We start from the raw sequence: 24,873 nt of genomic DNA, 5'->3' as shown, positions 1-24,873 counted from the left end.
GTAAATCTGAATGCATGTATTGTATTATTATTATTATTATTATAAAGTTGTTTTAATTTGACGGTTTGGTAGCTCCCGGATTTTACGACAGCATTACGACCTCGTTTACGGCAGTTTTTGACAACCAGGCGCGGATTTTGTAAACAGAGCTAACTGTGCCGCTGTGTCTCAGGCCGAGGACAGCAGCTCCACCGCTGCCTGGAGGTGGACGGGCGGCTCCATGTGAGAAGGGCCGGGCATGCTGGTAGTGCAGCTCCTCGGGAGAGCTTTGCTTCGGTCGCAGCGGTTCGGGGTCCAGCGGAGGTGTTTCTGTGCGGCGCGGAGCGGCCGGTGGCCGGACATCCCGCCGGAGGCAGACATGATCCGGAGCCGGTCTCAGATCAAGCGGGTCCTCTGCGTGGCCGAGAAGAACGATGCGGCCAAGGGCATCTCGGAGATCATGTCCAGCGGCAGGGCCAGGAGGGTAGGTCAAGTCTGCTCACCGACAAACACCCCAAACAGATCAAACTCACAGTCGGTGTAGAGATTATAAATCCACGGACAAAAACAAGTCTCAAAAGTCTTTCCTGTACCCCCTGAAGTGAGTACATACTAATACAAATGACACATCTATGATTGTACCAGTACTGACTGCTTTCTTCTCTTTCTTCTTTTTTTTTTTAGAGGGAAGGAATGTCAAAGTTTAATAAAATATACGAGTATGAATATCATCTCTTTGGTCAGGTAAGTGAAGCCAAGAGAAATAATGAAATCTGCACACATGCGCCTGAATGTCCTCTGAATTTGACTTTGTCTCTGATTTGTCTCCACCAGAATGTGACCGTAACGATGACATCGGTGTCAGGTCATCTGCTCGGTGTGGAGTTTAAAGCACCGTTCCAGAAGTGGTAAATTTAAAAAATAAATACTTTCTGTGTGTGTGTGTGTGTGTGTGTGTGTGTGTGTATATTCAGCGTAGTACAGTATCATAACAACTGCTTGTTTTTGTACATTTTCTCCCCGAAGGCACAGCTGCAATCCTGTGCTGCTGTTTGATGCCGAAGTAGAGAAGTATTGTCCAGATAACATGATGCAAATCAAGGTACGCTCATTATGTTGGACGTCACTTCACGTTTGCGATCTTTCACTCATTTTCTGGTGTTATTGTGTGGACGATTATGATGGTTTTTTTGTGTGTTTGTTGCTGCAAATTTATGACTCTTTAATTCCCTCCCCGTTTATCCATCTAACCTTCTGTCTTTCCTTTCTTCCCTCCTTCTTCCCTCTCTTGTTACCCGTCCCTGACTCTCTCTCTGCAGCGGACACTAGAGAAGGAGGCGAGGCAATGCCAGGCCTTGGTCATCTGGACTGATTGTGACAGGGAGGGAGAAAACATTGGCTTTGAAGTCATAGATGTTTGCAAAGCAGGTATTGTAGTGATATTGTTATTGTTATTGGTATTGCAGTGAATGTACATCTAAACTCCATTTTGGGGAAAACTTTGATGAGAAATCTGATGCCACGCTTTTGTCTGCAAAGTAAATATGTTTGTGTAGATCGGTCCACAAAAGGCTCCTCTTAATTCCGTGTGTGTGTGTGTGTGTGTGTGTGTGTGTGTGTGTGTGTGTGTGTGTGTGTGTGTGTGTGTGTGTGTGTGTGTGTGTGTGTGTGTGTGTGTTTTAGTGAAGCCGAGTTTGCAGGTCTTTCGAGCAAAGTTTTCTGAAATCACCCCCAACTCAATTCAGAGAGCATGTGAGACTCTAACGGAGCCGGATGCTAACATCAGCGATGCTGTTGATGTCCGCCAGGAGCTGGACTTGCGGATAGGTAAAGCTGGACTCACTTTAAAGAGACTCTCTGGGGATTATGGGATGGCTCAAAGAGTAATACTTCAGCATAATCACAAGTTTGAGCGCGATGACACATTTCAGTGGTGCTCCGGCTGATCTGAAAAAGTGTCACATTGAATAGAAAGCCCTGTACGTTTGTAATGTAATCCTCTCGTGATCGTCTCCTGCAGGTGCATCCTTCACTCGATTCCAGACGCTTCGCCTGCAGAAGATCTTTCCAGAGTCTCTGGCCAATCAGCTGATCTCATACGGCAGCTGTCAGTTTCCCACTCTGGGCTTTGTGGTAGAGCGCTTCAAAGCCATCCAGGCCTTCATACCTGAGACTTTCTACAAGATCAAAGGTACAAACTCATCCATGCACAGACCCAGAACAGGTCCAGTGGAGATGCAATGATTCAGGTTTTACCAGGATATTCACTCCTTTCCTGCCTGTCTGTCTTTGTCTCAGTGCTCCATGAGGTGGACGAGGACGCTGTGGAGTTCAGCTGGAAAAGAAACCGACTCTTCAACCACACAGCGTGCCTGGTGCTCTACCAGATTTGCATGGAGGTATGTGCCTGTTTGTATGTTTTATGATGAGCACATTGTACCTGAACCCATTTTAGGTCAGCTGATGATTCTGTAGCTCTTTCTTCACAACAAGTTAGCGACAAATCTGAGGTTTTTTTCTTTGATTTCAGGTTTATGTGTGCAGACAGTAAAAAAAAGTGTAAACATTGCTAATTTAAGGAGAGACCTCAATCTTTCTATACTCTAGTCTAAAGTATATTTTGAATACTGGTAAGTTATTGATTCTATGTTACAAACCTTGTTACGTTGACGTTCCTAGTTATTACTTTAATGATGCTTTTAGTTGTTTTCAGTATTCTTATTTGTAGCCGAATCCTTCATTCCTACCTTTCATTCTTGCAATAAGCTCATTAATGTGCTAGTTTCTAGTACCATGATGCCAAAGCTTAGTGATACCAACAGTTAACTGCTGCCCTGCCATAACCTCAACACAGATTAGACTGTGCTTGTACTGAACTCAAATTAAAATATACAGTGGTTCACAACAGTGAAATTTCAAAAATGTATTTGACAAAGAATTCGAATAATTGCTTTGATGTAATAAGCTGCGTCATATGTGTGGAGTTCACAGAGCTGCAGTATAAAATCATGGATGTTAATGTGATGTGTGATGTCTATGAGTCAGTGGGCCTGTCAGCCCGTTTCAGCTACAGTCAGAAATAAACGGGTCCTGTGGTGTGAAGTTTTGGACCAGACAGCCCTCAGCCTCTTGGCAGTAATTACAAAAAAAAAGTTTATGTCTGGGTTGGTCGTGATCTATCATGGATGTTAATGCTCACGGCAGTTTGTAGCTAATCACCCTCTCAGCGGAGGGAATGATGCACTGCAGTCTGGCCTTGTCTTGGCAGTGGCAGCAGCGTACCAGATGGTGGTGGTGGTGGAGGTGAGGTTGGACTCAATGGCAGTAGTATACAATGAGTTTAGAGCATTGAGCTTAAAGTTGTTTTGACCACACTAGAGCACCAGACGGTCAGTCTCCCACCTGTAGGCAGTCTCATCCCATCACCCCAGCTCACTCCAACATGCTGTAATCCAGATTTTCAGATTAAAAATCGACCACTCTTACGCATTGAAAAGATCCTGTATCCCCCATCTGAATCATGTATTTGAAGACGGAGCCGTGAGACTTCGCAAACGAGTCTCGGTGTGGTAATGGTTTTCTACAATTTTCACTTTTCACTATTCATCCGCCTTCAGTGTTTGAACAAACAAAAAATATGGCTAATAGCTAAAGGTCTTTTCAAAAATATGTGTCGGATAGTGGTGGTCTGACTGGAAGTGGCTGGTGCTGGTGGGGGTGGTGGTATGGGTGCCACTGGGGGCTGTTGGTCTACACCAAAGTGCCGGCAGGCCACAGCAGAAAGCTTGTGAAGACCCTAGGCTACATCCAGCATCCAGACCTCCTGCTTATACAATTAACAGACTGACTACAGTTTAATGTTTTAGTTTCTCTCCCTGTCCTTTTTTTTTTTTTTAATCAAGAATATACATTATTCTCTATTTTACCAGCTTTGTTTCACTGTTATTGTCTCAACATCTGCATGTATTCTGTCCATATCACAGTTTTGTCATTGTGTTGTATTCTTTTTTTTTTTTTTTTTTTATACAATACAATAATCATACTGCAATGAGGGCTGATAATAACAACCACAGTCATGATCACCCACACACTCTCTGTGTGTCACAATGGTCATTTCTGTTTTGATTTTGTTGTAATTTGTATGATAGTGTTGGTACATGTTGTTGTGTTATGATCTCCTGTTGGTTGGTCCAGCCTCAACATCTTTTTGTTTCAAACCTTGTGGTTTTGCTTCTGATGACAGGATGGAGGTGTCATCTGAGTCTATGACTGTCATAGAAAAACACGTATTGTTTGCCAACGAGGCTGACAAACGCTGTGATTATCACTTAGTTCGTTTTCACTGTTTCCCACTGAGCGAGATGTGAGTATCAGAAGGAAAACTCAGGTCAGACATACTGTACATCCTTGTACATCAGGGATCAGTCAAACATCTACAGTTCCTCCTTTACTTTGGTTCATGGAGAGATAGCAAAGAAACACTAGTTGGTAGTTGGTAAAATTGCATTACATGCACCTGTATATATTTAACATTAAATTTTGTGTGAAACTCTCAATATCTTTTATTTTAAAGGAAGGATGTGATTGGTAAGGCCACCCTGCAGCTCTTTTTAGCTGTGCACTCAGGGTCTGATTCTGGTAAGGGTGCTGAGAAATCAGGCAAAGCCAGTAAAGAGATCTCTGCATTATACATTAAAACTGCACTTATCAATGTTTTTATAGTAACAGGATGACGTGATTGTGTACAGCAGAATGTGAAACAGGTCACTTGTAGTGACAAAGCCACACAGAATCAGCTTAACTCTGCAGTTCATTGCAACTCCACTGAGCTGTGTTTGATTTTTCTGTCCTGCACGAGGAAGAAAATCAATTAATGGTTTTATTTGCAGTCTTGATCTCCATAAAGAGATTTTTTTGTAGTTTTAAGTACTAAAAAAACATCTTAATATAGTTCTAAATCTCCCTTCTTAAGATTCTCTCTGAGATCTATCAACAAAAGACAGTTTGTGTCCATGTATTTAAGACACATTGATATCAATGACCATCTCTTCTGATTGGCTGACACGCCAGGCCAACCACAGGTTTTCTTCAGTTGTGGCTTGCAGGGTAGTGGGTCATGCAGAGGGCGGACATATGGCATTAGTGTGAGTTTGTGACATCACAAATTTATGTCCCAAGCAGCACAGCTGCTGAATACAGGTTGTGTCCATTTCTCTGTGTACACTTTCACAGTATTTATACAGCATGTAGACCTGCTATATATTTAAAAAAGAAACATAAATCTCACTTTACACAAAACAGGATCTTTAAATGTTCTCTGTGCAGTTTTCGTACACATTAAACTTAAAAGGTCAGTGTTCTTCTCAAAAAAACACACCACATGTTTCCTTGAGGTTTAACAAACAAGTTCAATGAACTTCCTTCCTCATAAAACATTTGCAAAGAATTTTTTTTTCTCACTTATGAAACCATCATTGTGGCACGTACAGTATCTGTATATCTGCAGCAAAAGTGTTTTCAAGCTCTGACTTTTTTTTCAGCTTTACCAGGTTAGACTTTTGCACTTAATGGACTAATGACCATTTGCATGATAAAACACCGCTGCAGAGAACTATCAAACTCCTCTTTCATTGTTGGAGTTTTAATTTCATGAGTTAAAAATGTTTGACCATTGTTCTCGCACCTCGAAATCTACTCTGAAGCTGGGGGCGTCCAGAGGCCCCACGGTTAAGAGCCATGCTAATGAAAAGTGCAACAACACCAGAGTACCTATTTTTGCATGTTAACACCTCACTCTTGCCAATGCTGCCTGTATTTCTTTCAACTGTTGCAATTAAATAAAGGTAACATGATAAAAAATATCTTAAAAGAAAGACGGTCTGGGGTTAACCCTACCTATACCAGGTGCAAAATGGCTTTATGTTGAAACACATCCTGCAACATATGAGAGTATAGTTGTCTTGACAACATATTGATGTCATTTTGATCACACAAATTAGTGTATTTATCTAATATAAATCCTAGATTACACCATGGACCTGCACCAACTCTGTTTGTGTGTTTTGTACTTGCAGATATCAGTGCATCTACACGTGTATAACTGCTGCTGCAGCTGTTTTGATGCCACAGTTGATTTTCAAAGTGTTGTCGAACTGCTTGAATACGATGAGTTAAAGCCACATGTGTAAAGAGAGTATAATTTTATTCATTTCCAGGATCCCATAGCAACAGTCACCTCAGTAACCAGCAAACCCAAGAGCAAGTGGAGGCCGCTGCCTTTGGACACCGTGGTAAGAATACAAAGTTAAACAGCTGCACACACAAACACACACATAATGTACTCTCTATCTTAAAGCACATTTGTTAATAGACAACCGCAGCTGAGTTGTTAGAGCGCAAACCACAAGGGCGGAAATGACTTTAGCAGTGAGCCCCCAGTTTGATTCAAAGCCGGCTGGACTTTACTGCAGGTCATTCACCTGCTGTCTTTCCCCAGATTTATTTCTATCTGCACTGAATGATTTGAATTAAGTTGAAAATGTAAGAAAGGCTGAATGTGTCCCTGCTTTGTTAGACTACAAACAGTCCTCTGTGGATCTGACCCACAGGAAATGGAGAAACTGGCATCTCGGAAGTTGAGAATAGGTGCCAAGGAGACCATGAAAATTGCAGAAAAACTCTACACCCAAGGGTGAGTGTGTGAACTTCTGAACGAGCAGCATTTCAGGTAATGTACATGCTTTGCAGGGAGCCAAGTATTGTCTCGGTCTAACCATATGCTGAATTCCGTTTTCTTTCATTTGAACTTCAGTCTTTTAGTTTACCCGTTTGTCAAAGTTGCTGTAAACACCATCTGGCAGCTCAGGAGTGTGACTGATGAGTTAACCAGTGGCGTCATATTTCCAGGGAATTTCTTCTCTGTTTGTGTGAATATGATTTGTAACTTCTTTTTTTCTTCTGCTTCTGCTCAGGTTCATCAGCTATCCTCGTACAGAGACGAACATATTTCCCGCTAACCTGGCCCTCGGCCCGCTGGTGGAGCAGCAGACGCAGAGCCAGAACTGGGGGACTTTTGCCCAGCGGGTGCTCGACCAGCCAGGGGGGCCAAACCCACGGGAGGGGAAGAAGTCTGACCAAGCCCACCCTCCCATACACCCCACCAAGTTCACTAACACTCTGCAGGTAGGATGGCAGCATGAACAATTTATACATGGTCTTATAATTTGAAATGTTGCCCTCTTGGGACTTATTATACACTGCTCAAAAAAAATAAAAGGGAACACTTAAACAACACATCCAAGATCTCAATGAATGAAATATTCCAGTTGAAAATCTTTATTCATTACATTGTGGAATGTGTTGAGAACAAAATAACATAATGATCAAAGGAAATCAAAATCCCATGGAGGTCTGGATTCAGAATCATACTCAAAATAAAAGTGGAAAAATCAGATCACAGGCTGATCCAACTTCTGTGGAAATTCCTCAAGACAAGTCAAAATGAGGCTCAGTAGTGTGTGTGTCCTCCACATGCCTGTATGCACTCCCTGCAACGCCTGGGCATGCTCCTGATGAGACGACGGATGTTCTCCTGAGAGATCTCCTCCCAGACCTGGATCAAAGCATCAGTCAACTCCTGGACAGTCTGTGGTGCGACGTGGCGTCGGTGGATGGAACGAGACCTGATGTCCCAGATGTGCTGGATTGGATTCAGGTCTGGGGAACGGGCAGGCCGGTCCATAGCATCGATGCCTTCATCATGCAGGAACTGCTGACACACTCCAGCCACATGAGGCCGAGCATTGTCATGCATCAGAAGGAGCCCAGGGCCCACTGCACCAGCATATGGTCTTCAATGGGTCTGAGGATCTCATCCCGGTACCTAATGGCAGTCAGGGTACCTCTGGCTAGCACATGGAGGGCTGTGCGGCCCTCCAAAGAAATGCCTCCCCAGACCATCGCCAAACTGGTCACACTGGAGGATGTTTCAGGCAGCAGAACGTTCTCCACGGCGTCTCCAGACTCTGTCACGTCTGTCACATGTGCTCAGTGTGAACCTGCTCTCATCCGTGAAGAGCACAGGGCGCCGATGGAGAAGCTGCCAATCTTGGTGTTCTCTGGCAAATGCCAATCGCCCTGCACGGTGTTGGGCTGTAAGCACAGGCCCCACTTGTGCACGTCGGGCCCTCGTACCACCCTCATGGAGTCTGTTTCTGACAGTTTGAGCAGAAACATGCACATTAGTGGCCCGCTGGAGGTCATTTTGTAGGGCTCTGGCAGTGCTCCTCCTTGCACAAAGGAGCAGATAGCGGTCCTGCCGCTGGGTTGTTGTCCTCCTACGTCCCCCTCCACGTCTCCTGGTGTACCGGCCTGTCTCCTGGTATGTCCTCCGTGCTCTTGACACTGTGCTGACAGACACAGCAAACCTTCTTGCCACAGCGTGCATTGATGTGCCATCCTGGATGAGCTGCACTACCTGAGCAGCTTCTGTGGGTTGTGGACACCGCCTCATGCTACCTCTAGTGGTGAGGACACTGGCAAAATGCAAAAGTTACCAAAAATCAGGCAGAAAGGACGAGGACAGAGAAATGGTCTGTGGTCACTACGTGCAGAACTGTTCCTTTATAGGGGTTGTCTTGATAATGGCCTCATTTCCACCTGTTGTCTGTTCCATTTGCACAACAGCAGGTGAAATTGATTCATAATCAGTGTTGCTTCCTAACTGGACAGGTTGATTTTCCAGAAGTGTGATTGACTTGGAGTTACATTGTGTTGTTTCAGTGTTCCCTTGATTTTTTTTTGAGCAGTGTATTTGGATATGTTGACAAAAGCAGTAACAAATCTTTTTCTGCTGCAAAATGTTCTTGTTTTTGACATTCATAACACAGAACTAGTCCCCGTTATATCCTTCCAAGGTTTTTTAATAACAGGACAGAAACAATTACCTCAAGGTTTCACCCTTAGTCTGTAGCAGCCCAAAGTCACACAAGTTGCAATCATGCAGGATGATTTTACAGTTATAGTCAAAAGAAAAATACTGATCAGGTCTAAAGGGAGATATTTTTTTGGGTCCCTTTTTTCTTATTTTTTTGTCTGATGAGTAGTTTATGAACTTTGTAAACTATTGCCTGCACATTTTTGCACACATGGACTTGTGGGAAAAAACACAAACATCTTGAAATGATAACCGTCCACTTCCATTCTTCCCAGGGAAATGAGGGGCGTGTTTACGAGTTCATTGTCCGGCACTTCCTGGCTTGTGTATCCCAGGATGCTTTGGGGCAGGAGACTGTGGTTGAGATAGACATCGCTCAGGAAAAGTTCTCCGCCTCGGGGCTCATGATCATTGCAAGGAACTACCTGGACGTTTACCCGTACGACAGGTGGACCACCAAGGTATGTCAGAGCTGTTAATTCTCAACTCTGTGAACTAACTGTACCAAGGTTTAGGTCTAAGCCATCTAATACAATTTATTTTTCAATCACCAGTCTCAGCTAAAGGGAGCACAAACTAAACAAACACAGCTTCATTAGATACCAGCTCCTCCTGCTTCTTGCTGCCCGTGTGCGATCTAATCCAGTAAATCCGTTCTGTAGTTGATCCCAGTGTACGAACAAGGCTCCCAGTTCCAGCCGTCGGCTATCGAGATGCTGGACGGACAGACGAGCCCTCCGCAGCTGCTCACTGAAGCCGACCTCATAACACTGATGGAGAAGCACGGCATTGGTAGGTTACAGACACACACAGCCGCAAACTCTGTTTCTAATGTGTGTGTGAATTCACAAATCCACAAATTAGAAACAAGAAACTATTGATGAATCCAAATGAAATTTGTACACAAAAATTTGACACCCATGCCCTTTGTCAGATTTTCACGAGACCCAGTATCAAATCTTCTATCACGGTTTAGAATATGTTCATTTATACTTATTGTAAACTTTACAAAAACGTCCTCAATTTTCTGGTCAATTTAAAGGAGGAAACCATTTGTTTATAAAATTGGTATGTTCTTTCTCATCGTTGACTTCAAAACCTGACAAATGAACATATTTCATCACGCTGGTACAAAAACCTTGTACTTACATTATTACCATAAAGCAGTCCTCCTCATTGATGTGCAGCATTGTCTGCAATAGATAAAAATATAATTTTCCCTTAGGATGAATTGTTGACCTGTTTGCACAAAATCAGATCAACATTACTGGAAGCAAACCTTGGAAACAACTTAGCGACTCTTTTGTCATCGTCATTTCTCAGTCTATGTTTAAAATGAGAGGTGACCGGGCCTTTTCTGTCCGAGCCCCTCAGTTGTGGAATGACTTACCGGAAGAGATCAGGGAAGATAACGCACCGTATTCTTTCAGATCACTCTTAAAAACTCACTATTTTAGAGTCGCTACTTATGGATTTCACTGTTTTAATTGATTTATTGTTTGTTTTATTATTGTATTTTATGACAATATTTTTTTAACTGTTGCTCATTGTTTTTGAAAATGTTCGTAAAGCACTGCAACCTGGTTTTTAAGATTAAATTCATCTTAATTAAGACTATTAAATAAAGATATTATTATTATCATTTTATTATCATTTGTGACGAGAACATAAACTTTGTTTATTCTGTGTCAACTGCTTCATGTCTGATGTAAATTGTACTCTACTTACTGTGTATTTCAGGCACAGATGCAACCCATGCAGACCACATTGAGACCATAAAGAGTCGCATGTATGTGGGCTTGACTCAGGACCAGAGGTTTCTCCCTGGAGAGCTCGGCATGGGACTGGTGGAGGGTATGTGCACACACACACATGGACACACACACACACACACACACACACACACACACACACACACACACACACACACACACACACACACACACACACACACACACACATACACACACACACACACACACACACACACACACACACACACATGGACACACACACACACACACACACACACACACACACACACACATCACACACACACACACACACACACACACACACACACACACACACACACACACACACACACACACACACACACACACACACACACACACACACACACACACACACACACACACACACACACACATACACTCTCGTCATACCACAATACTGTAAGCTTTAATACACAGAGATGTTGACAAGCTTCCTTTCTGTCATTGTCCCTGGCACTCGGTTATGCTACCTATCAACTGTGTATATGTGTGTTTGTTTAGGTTATAACTCGATGGGCCACGAGATGTCGAAACCAAACCTACGTGCTGAATTGGAGGCGGACCTCAAGCTGGTGTCCGAGGGCAGGAAGAACAAACGGAGCGTGTTGCAGCACCACGTCCAGAAATACAAGACTGTTTTCATCGAGTCTGTCAAGAAGGCAAAGAAGTTAGTCGCTTATGATTATTTCATATTTGTTCACAATGATGGATTACTTACACCTTCCCTGTGATCACTGCAGGTAACTTTCTGTTGTTCCCTCAGGTTGGATGAAGCTCTGTCTCCATATCTGGGTGCAGCTCAGGAGATCACTGAAGTAGAGCAGCAGGACATGGAGATCCCGCTGCCCGTGAGAAAGTGCCCTCACTGTGGTCGGGACATGGTGCTGAAGAAGAGGAGGGAGGGAAACAGGTGAGACGAGGCGAAGAACTGGAAATTAAATGATGCAATCTCTGATATGCATTAAGTTTGCCTTATATTTCTTATATTTTTTTAAACTCCTTCAAAAGGCGATGCAGATTATTCTGTTCACACACCACACATTAAAGAACCATGCTGAACATGTTTTAGCTCCTTAACGACAAATCAAATGCACATTAGTTTGGAATAAGTGGCAGAGGACGAGATTGGCATGTAATACGTAATCCATCACAGTGAACATTTAGTAACTTAGTTTTTTTTTATCAAAGGTGTGTATTTATTGCATTGCAATGTATACTGTTGGAGCAGCACCATTTATTTCAACAATCTGTAAAATTCATGCTGAATTATTCCTTTAAAACATCTGCGTTTGTTGATTCGACTCTCCAGCAACGCGGCTCATACATAAAAACACTCTGGAACCCACACCAACAAGGAGAAGCTTTAAAAACAGGCCTTGAACTCGTAACATAACCTTCACACAAAGTAATATAAAATATTCACAATTATAGATTCCCTGTATCACAAGCAAGTTTCGCGTTGTTGCATGAAGGCAAAAAGCAGTCTAAGAAAATACAGTATACAGTGAACCCTCGCTATAACGCGGTTCACCTTTCACGGTCTCGCTGCTTCACGGATTTGCATCGTGCATTGAAATCACATTACGACTATATGTAACGTAGATATATTTAATGTCCAGTTCTATCTATTTCAATTGTAAAATAAAGGTTACTACTTCACGGATTTCGCCTATCACGGTTTCTATTTGGAACGTAACCCCCGCGAAAAACGAGGGTTCACTGTACTTAGTAAAATGATGAAAATAACTTGTTGTTCTTCCTCTTTCTTTCACGCATCTGACGTGCTGTGTGTCCCGCTGCAGTAAGTACCTGTCATGTGTGGGCTACCCAGCCTGCAAGACAGCGGTGTGGTTCCCCGACATGGTGCTTGAGGTCAACAGAGATGACAGCATTTGTCCCACCTGTCAGCCCCACCCCATTCACATGTGAGTAATGATTTTTATGCTCAAAAATGTCAAAGGTATGATGTCATTATATTAACAGGTCGGAATATTACTATTATCACAGTGATTCTTTTTGAACATATTATTCCAGAGTATTCCCTCAATGTTTCTTTAGGGCTTATGTGCTGTGGTAGCGGTGTGGGGGGCCGTTATTTGACATAATTTCGGACTATTATCTTTAAAAATGCCATAGAAATATGAATCACCAAACACTGGTCAAAGAAAGCCTTTAGTAAAGCTATAATAGTTTAGGGGCTGTGAAGAAATGCTTGGGGGCTGCACCAAAGTGTTACAGTGGTTGGGATAAAGTCTGCATACCAATATTATCGTAATTGACAGTATATGACAGGCTTAATCTTTGTTGTCTGTCTCGTCCCAGTCTAAAACTTTATGGAAATGTAGTGCTAAATCTTTGCCGTACCCAACCAGTAGAGGGAAAAAGAAAAAAGATTTAAAATACCAGCTGACAATCTGTTTGCCACACAGCTTTTTCAGAAAGTAAAGAATATTTAAGAGCTGTGATTGTAAACAGTTGACCATCACTGATTTAGCCATGAAAAATGAAATAAAAAAAATTCTTGCTTGTCATATTAACCTGCTGCAGAAATAATAATTTAATATTACTTTGAAATTGATTTGAATTATACCACACTACTGGTTGGGAGTCACTGTGCATCATGTTATTTAAACATGTAAATGTTCATTAAAGATATAATTGTCTACTCAGACTGGCAGTAACTACGCGCACATTTTTGTCTCAGAGGTCAATTCAGTGCTGAAGACCTGCAGTGTTTTATTTTGCTCTCTCCTGTGCAAACAGCAACAAACACAGAGTGGCTTCACGAGGCCAAGAAATTTGTCAAAATTCTTGTTTACACAAGTAGGCGTGAACCCCTTGAGCACGTGCCTCTGCTCAGTCCAAATATAGGGCGCGTGCTCGCAGTGAGCCAAAGTACCAGCATCTGTTACCATAGCAACCAATCTGGTACAGAGCTCAAAGTTGAGCTACAGCACTTCAGTGTTTTTTAATCAGATTTCACACAGGAGCTTTAAGCTCACTGGAGAAGTTCAGCTGCTGTTTGCAGCAGATGTGTGCAGGAATAAACTGTTGCTTTCTGCTACCTCACTGGTCGCCACGGCAACTTGTATCATAACAATTTTTGTCTCACGCATGTCGAAAATGCCACTTTCTGATGGATGTTTATCCTCCGTCTATCACTGAGCTCTGGGTTTAATTAATGTGTATCAGAAATGGCTTTTATATTTCCATCAAAAGTCACACAAACAAATTTCTGCTGTGCCCTTTTATAAATATGCTCTTAGTATACCCGGCTGAGGGACAAACTGTTACATTTCAATTTTGATAATCGGGGGGCATTATTACTACACGGCTTATAATGATGAGGAACACAGGAAACGAGGGAACGAAGGAGGGTGCTAACAGGTTCCTGTTCAAACCTGGCAATAACATGTGTCTCTATATGTGCCTACTGTGACCACTTGTGATCGGATCTCACTTCCCCACTTTATATGCAAATCAACATAATGTACAAATACAAGTAAATAAGCATGTGAACACGTACAGACCGCAGGAGAGAAATCAATGCCAACAGGCCGTTAACAAAATATGAAATTCTTGCTCACTGGAGCCTCATTTTGAATGTGCCGATCTTTGGAGATTTATGACATATTTTGTTGTTTGTTTCCCAATCACGGTGGTTCAGGCTGATTATTCAGTTATTCCAGCAGGTTTGTGAGGGTCGGGCTCTGCGCCGCGGTGGATAAATGAACTGTGCAAGGGGGCAGCGGCTCTTCCACAGCTGTGGGTCTTATGTGGGTCAGAAATTACAGACGAGATAAATTAAAGAAAAATAAACTCAGAGGAGCCTTTGGTTAAACACGCGTCAGACGTGTTCATATTCAATAAACAGCTGCTTTATGGCCTCTCGTTAGGTTTGCAGCTAAATCTCCACTGCTGTTTGTGTACTTCAGCTGAACTCAGCAGACTCACGCAGGATATTTGTTACAGTAGCAAAAGATTTATAAGAAGAGCAGATCTTTAGGTGGAAGAAAAAAAAGCAACAAACCTGCTGTCAGGGGACGGTCACATGCGGAAACACCGGGTCAGATATAAACACAGTTGCATTCAATATTTTGATTTCTAATATTTCAATTACTTGAGTTGACCATTTCTGATTGGATCACCCAGAACGCATGTTATTTCCAAGTGTGAAAGTGGGTCATAGGTTCCCAGCCAGATGGTTGTTGAGGTTGTATGTTATGCTTTGTTACCATTTGCAGTTCTCCAATTCACTAAAACCTGGTTGTTTCTGTGGATTTGTTCGGTCATTACATTTTATGATAACACACAATAAGCTTTAAGATCACCACTTTGCTGAACTAAGAAATTGAATACTCTTACAACTTTTTACCAAAACATCCAAACACAAATGTTTGTGCACAAGTGCAAAAGGTACTCGCATAATGTTACTGTTGAACTGCAACTCATCATTTAATAAATCCAGATGTTCTCCATGTTTCATTCATTTCCTTTTAAATAATTTATCATCACCTTTAAGCTCATGACTCTATACAAGATGTCAGGGTGCACATCAGAGTCATTATGACTCATCTTCTGTGGACCATGAATATCAATATAATGGCCAGGGGTATTTTTTGTTAATGTGTACAATCAAAGTATTGTGTAGTAGGAGTGGGATGTTTTAACAGTAACACTGGTTATTCTTTATACATTTTTTTCTCTGCTCATGTCCTCTGCACTGTCCAGTGTTTAACAAGTTGGTCTGATGGACAAAATATGGTGCTACCTCCTTGAAATGACCTCCGATGCTCTATTCTGATTTATGTATCCTACAATTTTTCCTATTACAAGGCAACAAATGCCATAATATTAGTTCATGTAATGTATCTATGAAGACGGACAGTAAAAGGTTTTACCCAACTACCTGAGAATTTACGGAGTCTGTTTACATAAAAACGTCTTTCTTTCTGTTTTGTCTGTGTTGGATTGCAGCCCAGTGTAGCAGAGTTCAGTTTGCAGCTCTGTCAGAGTAACGTGTACACTGAAGCTGACTCCTGTGTCCTCCCATCCTCAGGTTAAAGTTCAAGTTCCGCAGGGGCAGTCTCCCTCCCATGATGCCTCTGGACTTCGTTGGCTGCATTGGCGGCTGTGACGAGACACTCAGAGAGGTGCTGGATCTGAAATATCTCAGAGCAGGGGGAGGTGGAGGAGGAGGTGGTGTCGGTGGTGGAAGGGGAGGAGGCAGAAGGGGAGGAAGAGGAGATGACCCTCGTCCTCCAGCTCCGAGGCCCCCCAGACCACGGCAAACCAGACCTCCCGGTGCTAATCCTCGGCCTTCCCTTCCTCCGGTCCCCTCCTGGAACCCGCAGCCAAGATCCCCTCCAGGCGACGCTTTGACTGGAGACACCAACAGTGATATCATTGTGTGTAACTGCGGTCAGGAGGCATCCCTCCTGACGGTGCGCAAAGACGGCCCCAACCAAGGTCGCCAGTTCTACGGGTGCAGCAGCAGGACCTGCAGCTTCTTCCTGTGGGCAGATCAACCGAGTCAGGACGGGGCGGCGGCGCAGAGTCGAGGGCTTCCGCCGGCAGCACCGAGGACTTCGCAGCCTCCGAGGCCCTCTCTGGGCTTCAGGAACACGTCTGGAGGAGGCAGAGGGCAGGACGTGGGCGCAGGAGGCCACGCTGAACAGACGATGTGCAACTGTAATGAGACAGCTGTGACACGTACGGTGCAGAAGGACGGTCCAAACAAGGGCCGGATGTTCCACGTCTGCGGGAAACCGAGAGAGCAGCAGTGCAACTTCTTCCAGTGGGCTGACGAGAACGTGCCCCCCCCAGGTAGGAATCACACACGAATACATTTCAACCCTCATTGACACGACACGTGTGTGCGTTGTGGAGTTTTTTGCGATGCTCAGCTGCCATCAAGCTTGTGAACAGCTCAAACTCAAAATGTTGGAGAGTTGGGTTTTTTTCTCCTCGTGCCTTGTTTCAAAGTTTCAGAGATTTTTTTTTCTCGCCACTGTAAATGCAGAACTCAAATTTGTACTCTTACCCTAACCTAAACCTCTTGTACCTTTATCTTTAAAGCCATGTCTTTACTTTCAAACATTCCCTTAAAGGAGTGTGTACTAGTGAAAATGTCCCCATTGCAGTGATGTCCTCACTATGATCGTTTAAAGGTGGAACAGTTCCTTATGTAGGGTTTTCCCTGGTTTCTGGAGTGCATATGTGCTGTGGTAGCAGTGGGTGGTGGTGGGCAGTTATTGGACTAAAAACTGTGCATTTTCACATAATTTTTGACTATCATCATCATCATCAGTATATTTACTGAAAAAAGTCTGCATTAAAAATAATAATCACCAAACACTGGTAAAACAAAGATTACAGAGAAGCTGCTGTGAAAAAAAAAAAAAAACCTGGGTGCTGCACCTAAGTGTTCCAATGGTAGGAAAAACCCATATAGTAACACAAGGACACACACACACACACACACACACACACACACACACACACACACACACACACACACAGAGTGACACACTCATCGAAGGCTGCAAACGGCATTGTCAGTTGGTCGGCCCACACTGATGCAGCTCAACAATCACTGGATGGAGTCCCATGACATTTGGTTCAGACAATCACAGTCCCTTCAGCATGAATTGAAATCAGTCCCTTTTCGTCATTATCGGGGTAAAACGTCCGTTTGTCCAACACTTTAATTCATGATCAGAAACTTGTGAAACTAACGATGTTTCCACCACATGAATGTAGTTGCTGCCTTTAAATGGAACTCGTGAGCTCGTGGTTATGACACGAGAAGTCGTGTGTGCTCGGCTTTCATCTGGCTCAATCCTAAAACCACCATTACGAGGCAACAGCAACATGGACGCCGTCTAGAAGCCGCAGAGGTTAAAAAAATTAGCACGTGAGCAGGCGGGTAACGTAATGCAGGAAAGGCTCTTTATTTAGGTCAACGCCCAACAAAAAAATGTACTTCCCATATCTTCCACCATTTCAGTCAACGTCAGCAGATACGTCACAACTCGTGAACCAGGAACTTTTAGAAAGTTCTTTGGTTCGACATCGTGATTACACAACAAGAGGGGTTCATATGGACTCTTCTCGTGAATACAGTGAACATGAACGCAGCAAGTGCCAATTGGCACATTAGCATTCTAGCTAAACGAAGAAGTTGACGCTGGTTAAGATTGAACCTTCATTTTAGCACTGTCATGTTAGTATATTATCACATCCTTCCAGAACAGCTCGCATGGATGTAGTGATTTTGGAGGTGCGCTTGATTTGATTAAATATAGCTACCTTTTGTCACTGTTTCTACCTGCTGGGTCTGATTTTGACCATTACATTTTACTCTCTTTGAAATTTGCATACTTCATATAACTTCATTTGCAGTGCATTTCACTTTATTCGTCAAATTGTCTGACTGGCATAATATGGCAGCAGATAATGCTTTCTGTTTGCGTTATAAAACACAGCATGTTTATCCAAAAAAAGCAGACAAGATGGAAACTCAGATCAAGCATCAGAGAGGGAGAGATATCACCCTCCCTTATTTAACGGTTGAAGAAAAAAAAAAGGAAAAGAAGAAAAAAAAAAAAAAGCTGTCACGACTCACAAACACTGAGACCTTGAGGTATCGACACACGAGGTAGACTCCATCTCTTCAGTCACAGCTCACAGATACTTCTTTGATGCTTGTTTACACAGTGGCCTCTAATCATGTCATGTGGTTGTTTTGAACTCTGCTCCCCTGCATCAGGTGGTTTTGGTGGTGGATTTAATGGTGGTGGAGACGGCGGGAGGAAGGGGAAGAAGATAACTGGAGATGGCGCCGCTAACAAACCGCCCACGGTTAAGAAACCTCGCACCTGCGGCATCTGCCGCATGCCGGGACACACCCGAGTCACCTGTCCTCAGCGATGACCGCTGTCCGTGCCGGAGATGCTCGGGAGCTGTGTGGAGTGATTGAGGAACAAAACTCAACGGATTTTATCGTGAAAAATACAGCTCAGATTATACAGCAAGTTTCTCTTCACAGGCGATGGATCTTTTTCCGGGATAAAAAAAAACAATGAACCAAGTAGCATTTTAATAAAAGCCCGAGGAGGAAAAGGACGGCTTTGAGTGCAACACCAAAGTCATGAATGGCGCTAAACAAATTCTGTTTCCTGTTTGCTGTGTGCCACATGTCTGCGAGGGGACTGTCCCCGACAGAAACTGCAACTTTTCCTTTTGTTTTTACCCAACACTGATCTCTCGGGTGTCCTCAGATCTGCATTGTTCAAGATGTTTGGCTCTTTTTGGACCCCTTGGAGGAAAAGACATTCAACATGAAGTTTACCTTTTGTCCTGCTACCAAGCTCACCAGTTACTTTTATCTGTACAGAAACTGAAATGTCAATAAAAAAAAAAAAAAAGTTAATGCTGGACTATTAAACTTAACATATTTCCTAACTTGTTGAACTTTATTAATAAAGAGACGTGCGTTTCCAACTCTGTCGCTGCCAGAGGAAAAATCTCCAAACTCGAGAAGAGACGTAGCACCGCTGCAACACTCTGAGGTGTTGAGCTACTTTTAATACTTGTAGGTGTTTGTAACCACAGTAACCTCAAACTGCAGGTAATTGGAAAACTGCTCATCTGCCCTTGGATCAAATTATTGCCTCGTCTATTGTGTTTCACTGTATTCACATTCCTCACAGCTTGACTGAGAGCAGCTGGAGGACGGCGACAGCCACAGCAGTGCTGACTTTAATTAATAAACATCTCTGTAAAAGTGTATTTGCACACAGTTTCTGACTAACAAATTAATGGCGTATGTAAGAGTGTGAATTGACATGTTTGTTTTTGGTCCTCTTCGCCATCCCTCACCATACAGTAGTGAGTTTTATTTTTGTTTGTTTGTTTCTATTTGTTGATTTGTGAAGGTGGTTGTTGTCGGGAGAATCAGAAATTTTTTATTTTACACTAAAAGTATAATAAGTGCAGAACAAAGCTCGGCTTTTCTATTGGTGGTCTGAGGAATTGTAAGAGCCAAAGATTTTAAAGTTAATGCTAATAAACTCTACTTTAATCTTCCCTGCTTACTTATATCTTTTAAGCGATAATGGAGGTAAACTTTTGAAATTTTGTTTTTATTTGGAGTGTGTTCTACTTTTTTCATGTTTTATTTTGGTTTTTGTTTTAGTTCAGTCTTGAGTTTTGAACTTTCAGGCAGCTAAAATTGGCAAAACAAAACACAACCAGTCACACCTGTGAGGCCACACTTACATCATTTTTAATGAGTGGAGTTTGAGCAAATGAGCAGAAATTGCTGATATGGTTGTATTTCCTGTCCTGATCATGGATGGATTATTGAAAAGGCCCATACAGAGCACTGGCCCAGGGGCCAAATGATCAGGGGACCCTTCGGCCAATGCCTCAGTCAATATCATTAATGTTCATGTTTAATGTTGGCATTCACTTAAGTGACTGGTAACATTTTGTGATTGTAAAGGAAATCAGTTGACTTTAAAGAGAGTCAATAAGACCGAAGAGCGATACAAGTACATCATACACTGTGTGCACAATTATTTGGCAAGTGAGTATTATGACCATATCATCATTTTTATGCATATTTTCCAACTCCAAGCATATCAGGTGATGTGTATTTGTGTAATGAGGGAGGGTGTGGCCTAAGGAGATCAACACCCTGTATCATGGTGTGCATGATTATTAGGCAGCTCCTTTTCCTCAGCCAAAATGGGGCAAAAAAGAGATTTAACTGACTCTGAAAAGTCAAAAAGTCTTTCAGAGGGATGCAGCACTCTTGAAATTTCTAAGATATTGGGGCGTGATCACAGAACCATCAAACGTTTTGTTGCAAATAGTCAACAGGGTCACAAGAAACGTGTTGAGAAAAAAAAGACGCAAATTAACTGCCAAAGATTTGAGAAGAATCCAACGTGAAGCTACCAGGAAGCCGTTATCCTCCAGTGCTGTCATATTCCAGAAATGCAACCTACCTGGAGTGCCCAGAAGTACGAGGTGTTCAGTGCTCAGAGACACGGCCAAGGTAAGGAAGGCTGAAACCCGACCACCACTGAACAAGACACATAAACTGAAATGTCAAGACTGGGCCAAGAAATATCTGAAGACAGATTGTTCAAAGGTTTTATGGACTGATGAGATGAGAGTGAATCTTGACGGGCCGTGGCCGGATCAGTAGCGGGCACAGAGCTCCACTTCGACTCAGACGTCAGCAAGGTGGAGGTGGGGTACTGGTATAGGCTGATATTACTAAAGATGAGCTAGTTGGACCTTTTCGGTTTGAAGATGGACTCAAAATCAACTCCCAAACCTACTGCCAGTTTTTAGAAGACACTTTCTTCAAGCAGTGGTTCAAGAAAAAGTCTGCATCTTTCAAGAAGACCATGATTTTTATGCAGGACAACGCTCCATCGCATGCATCGAAGTGCTCCATTGCGTGGCTAGCCAGTATAGGCCTTAAAGATGAAAGAATAGTGACATGGCCCCCTTCATCACCTGACCTAAACCCTATTGAGAACTTGTGGGCCCTTTTTAAACGGGAGATTTACGGTGAAGGAAAACAGTCCACCTCTCTGAACAGTGTCTGGGAGGCTGTGGTTGCTGCTGCACAAAAAGTTAATCATCAACAGATCAAGAAACTGACAGAATCCATGAATGGAAGGCTTTTTACTGTTATTGAAAAGAAGGGTATTTTATATATATATATATATATATATATATATATATATATATTTTTTTTTTTTTTTTTTTTAAATGTTAGAAATGTTTATTTGTAAATGTTGAGTTGTTTGTTTATTATTCTCACTTTAACAGATAAAACCAAACAAGTGAGATGGGAACATTTTTGTTTTTCATTTAGTTCCATAATAATTCTGCACACTAATAGTTGCCCAATAATTTTGCACACAGGTATTCTCCTAAGAAAGCCAAAACCTCACTTTTACTTTCTTAAATATTCAGATTTGAGGTTTATTAACATTTTGGATTGACTGAGAGCACTGTAGTTGTTCAATAATAATTATTATAATTAATTCATCCTCAAAAATACAATTTGCCTAATAATTGTGCACAGTGTAAATTCAAAATGTACACAAATACATGAAAAAAGACCATGAAGTTACACAAAGTGACCTCATATACTGCACACATAAAACGTCAAAGTGACAACAAAGGCACAAAACCACAAGGTGGCTCAAAACTGCCACAACAACACAAATTAACCACAGAGATGCCAAAGAAGACTACAAAGTGACACAAAATCACAACAAGGTTTTTCAAAATGACCAGAGACATGCAAAGATTTCAAAACAACAACAAAGATAGAGAGAGAGATACAGTAGATAGATAGATACATAGATACTTTATTAATCCCGCAAGGGGAAATTTTGTTGTTACAGCAGCACGTAGAGGGCAAAGCAATACAAATTAGAATATAAAATAGAGGTAGTAAAAAAATATTAAATATAAAAAAAAATTAAATGCCCATTATGTACAACTTGTATTCAAATAAAAATAGAATAATATTAAACTAAACTAAACTAAATAACAGTGCAACAAATTAAACAAACAGCAGTGCAACAGTGTCATTGTTGTGTGATGGATTTTGCCAGAGGTGAGTTATTGTACAGTCTTATTGCGGTCGGCAGGAATGATCTCCTGTATCTGTCCTCGTGACAGCGGAGCTGGAGGAGTCTTTTGGAGAAAGTGCTCCTCTGTCCCTGCAGCAGGTGGTGGAGAGGGTGGTCAGGATTATCCAATATGGATAAGAGTTTGTTCAGTGTCCTCCTCTCCACCACCTTTTCCAGGCTGTCCAGTTTGCAGCCGATGATGGAGCCGGCCGAAAAGATGCAAAATCCCTCCAAAGTGATTCAACATTGACCCCAAATATACACAAAATGATTACAAATTGACAACAACAAAAAACGACAGACATGCAAATTGATCACAGCGATACACAAAATGACTACAAGTTGACTCAAAATGACCATGAAGACATGCAAGATTACCACAAAGTGAGACAATGAAAACACAGATGCAAAAAGATAACAAACCACCATCCAAAACACAGATGTGCAAAATGACCACAGAGACACAAATTTATGAATTTATGAAACACTGTTTCCTCTAGGCAGACATCCTTTTTTGGAGGGGGGAGGGGGGCAAGACAATGGTGGGAGAAACATTGCAACACAACTGAAATGAAAAGCAAAATAACTTCAACAAGGGTCTCAGACTTGCTGCACTGTCGGAGGGGTGAGGGGCCTTTTATATGTCTGTGCCCAGGGGTTGTTGTCTCATGATCCGCCCCTGGAGGGGAGCAGCGCTGGAAGCAGCTCTACTGAGGTGAAAGTACCACACCGTGCAAATACTACAGTACAAGTAACAGCCAGAATTTCACCTTTACTGAACACTTTCCACCAATGGGCTTGACTACAGAAACGGATGGGTCTAATTAAAATGTCTCTTCTGAAAGTTAGTGGTGTGGAGCTTCCTGTTTCACAGGAGGACTTGAATGCCTTTATGTTCCCAGAAGTGCCGCATACCTCTGTTCATGTACAAACCCTGGGGGCGAAGGGCCACGACAAAAATATCATTAATCAGAAACGGGTGGGTTCCCGGTATAAATTGCCTTAATATCTTTTTTTTTTCCTCCCTCTGTTGATATTCCAGGGAAGTGGCGCTGATCTTCTTACTGGCACGTTTGATGAGTCATATGTGAGTCATAACATGTGGGTGGGAGTGCGCGCTGTGAGCCGTCCTGCCGTGTTGTTTTTGCCTCTCCATCCTGACTCCCAACTCTGCCACGGTAGTATCCGGGCAGATAACAAGTCATGTGATTGCCGTGTCTCTTCTCTGAATCGCAGCCATAAACTCCTACTTACGGGAAAAGCGCTGCATTCATCCCGTATTACATGTTGGACCGCCGGTCCCTGCAGGGTTACTATAGGAGGACCATCAAGGAGAGAAACGCCGTGGAGCGCGATGAGATCAACACAAGTACACAGAAATGACTGGAACACCAGACCGATAATATTGTCATTTGGTATATTAAGACACCACAGTGTGTATGATCATTAAACTCTACACCAGACAAACTTAAAGGAGCGCTACACCAGTTTTTAACTTAACGTTCAGTTTGTTCTCCATGATGACTCCCTGAATGTAGCCTGAATATAGCCCACACCTTTTCAAACAGACATCAAGGATGCAAAATAGTTGTAATACTTCCTTCTGGTGTCTGGAGGATGTGTTTCTTACATGGGCAGTACGTCGCTATCAAAGGGAAGTTTTATTCCCAAACGCCGATCAATTACCCTCCACCAATTGTTTGACATTTGATCATCTTTATATTGTTTTATGGGTGACTTATAGAGGGAAGAATTAAAGCACTGTCCAGTTGCATTATGGGAAATATGGGATATTTAGTTTTTGGAGTTTGAGCTAGAATGCAGGCTCAGATCTGAAGTGTTTATAGTTGTTCAGAAGAGTTTCACCTAAAAGTGGAGAGGAGGGAGATGTGATACTGTTTTAAATATTGAAATAATGCTGCACATTTTGAGACCGTCTCTCCTCGAACACACTGCACTCAATTGCTCACGAAAAAAAAGTGACAAAAATAGTTGTCAACAACAAAAAGAAGGAAATGAGAGAGAAGATCAAACCCAGATTTGGTTCTCACCTCTGCACAGCTGATTTACATGAAGGTGTGAATTTCAGTTCAGACGATTCGGTTTTTTTTTTTAACCAAGTTTAAATATTAATTCAAAATAATTGAAGCCACAGACCACCACAGGTTTATTTTATTTTAAAGACCATAATCAGCCTGAAAGATTTTGAATCCTTTATACACAGATACTGACTAAGACTTTTGATTAATGGAGGAACGTCTGGCTCGGCTGTTCATGTGATGTCAGAACCGGGAGGTCAGAGGTCAGTAAGTTCAGATCGCTCTTTACCCCTGAACTGTTCCACAATACTTCCTACCGTGTCATCACCAACATCATCCAGCTTTTCAGCAGTCGCCGTAGAAACAGTTGCCATGACAGCCAATGCCCGTAAGTGATGCAAGTGTTCCAGGTGCAGAGAGACTATGGACCATAGTGTGTGTGTGTGTGTGTGTGT

The 24,873-nt window shown here is 42.4% G+C and overlaps 1 protein-coding gene across 1 annotated transcript; it reads left to right on the top strand.

Annotated features, from left to right (window-relative positions):
- The first annotated feature begins 145 nt into the window (after nt 1–145).
- top3a (DNA topoisomerase III alpha) lies at nt 146–19,176 on the top strand. The gene is made up of 19 exons (XM_069701365.1): nt 146–463; nt 664–723; nt 814–887; nt 1,006–1,081; nt 1,299–1,407; nt 1,663–1,806; nt 2,000–2,170; nt 2,278–2,378; nt 6,195–6,269; nt 6,588–6,670; nt 6,951–7,161; nt 9,190–9,375; nt 9,577–9,706; nt 10,655–10,768; nt 11,212–11,377; nt 11,474–11,620; nt 12,513–12,635; nt 15,770–16,536; nt 18,482–19,176. Exons 1-19 carry the CDS (start codon nt 239–241, stop codon nt 18,643–18,645), a joined length of 3,126 nt encoding a protein of 1,041 aa, XP_069557466.1. The 5' UTR covers nt 146–238; the 3' UTR covers nt 18,646–19,176.
- The last annotated feature ends 5,697 nt before the right edge of the window (nt 19,177–24,873 follow it).

This window comes from Brachyistius frenatus, unplaced genomic scaffold, assembly GCF_029030835.1.
Source record: "Brachyistius frenatus isolate BFR_SWC_R1_liver_20210118 unplaced genomic scaffold, ASM2903083v1 Contig_36, whole genome shotgun sequence".
Classification (NCBI taxonomy): domain Eukaryota; kingdom Metazoa; phylum Chordata; class Actinopteri; family Embiotocidae; genus Brachyistius; species Brachyistius frenatus.
This window is presented reverse-complemented; position numbering and strand designations above follow the sequence as displayed.

What these genes read in the sequence shown, in the direction of transcription:
- top3a (XM_069701365.1), top strand. Translation starts at nt 239, where the DNA reads ATGCTGGTAGTGCAGCTCCTCGGGAGAGCTTTGCTTCGGTCGCAGCGG. An exon ending in ATAACATGATGCAAATCAAG is followed by an intron (nt 1,082 to 1,298) that starts GTACGCTCATTA and finishes CTCTCTCTGCAG; the next exon opens with CGGACACTAGAGAAGGAGGC. An exon ending in CGGCATGGGACTGGTGGAGG is followed by an intron (nt 10,769 to 11,211) that starts GTATGTGCACAC and finishes GTGTTTGTTTAG; the next exon opens with GTTATAACTCGATGGGCCAC.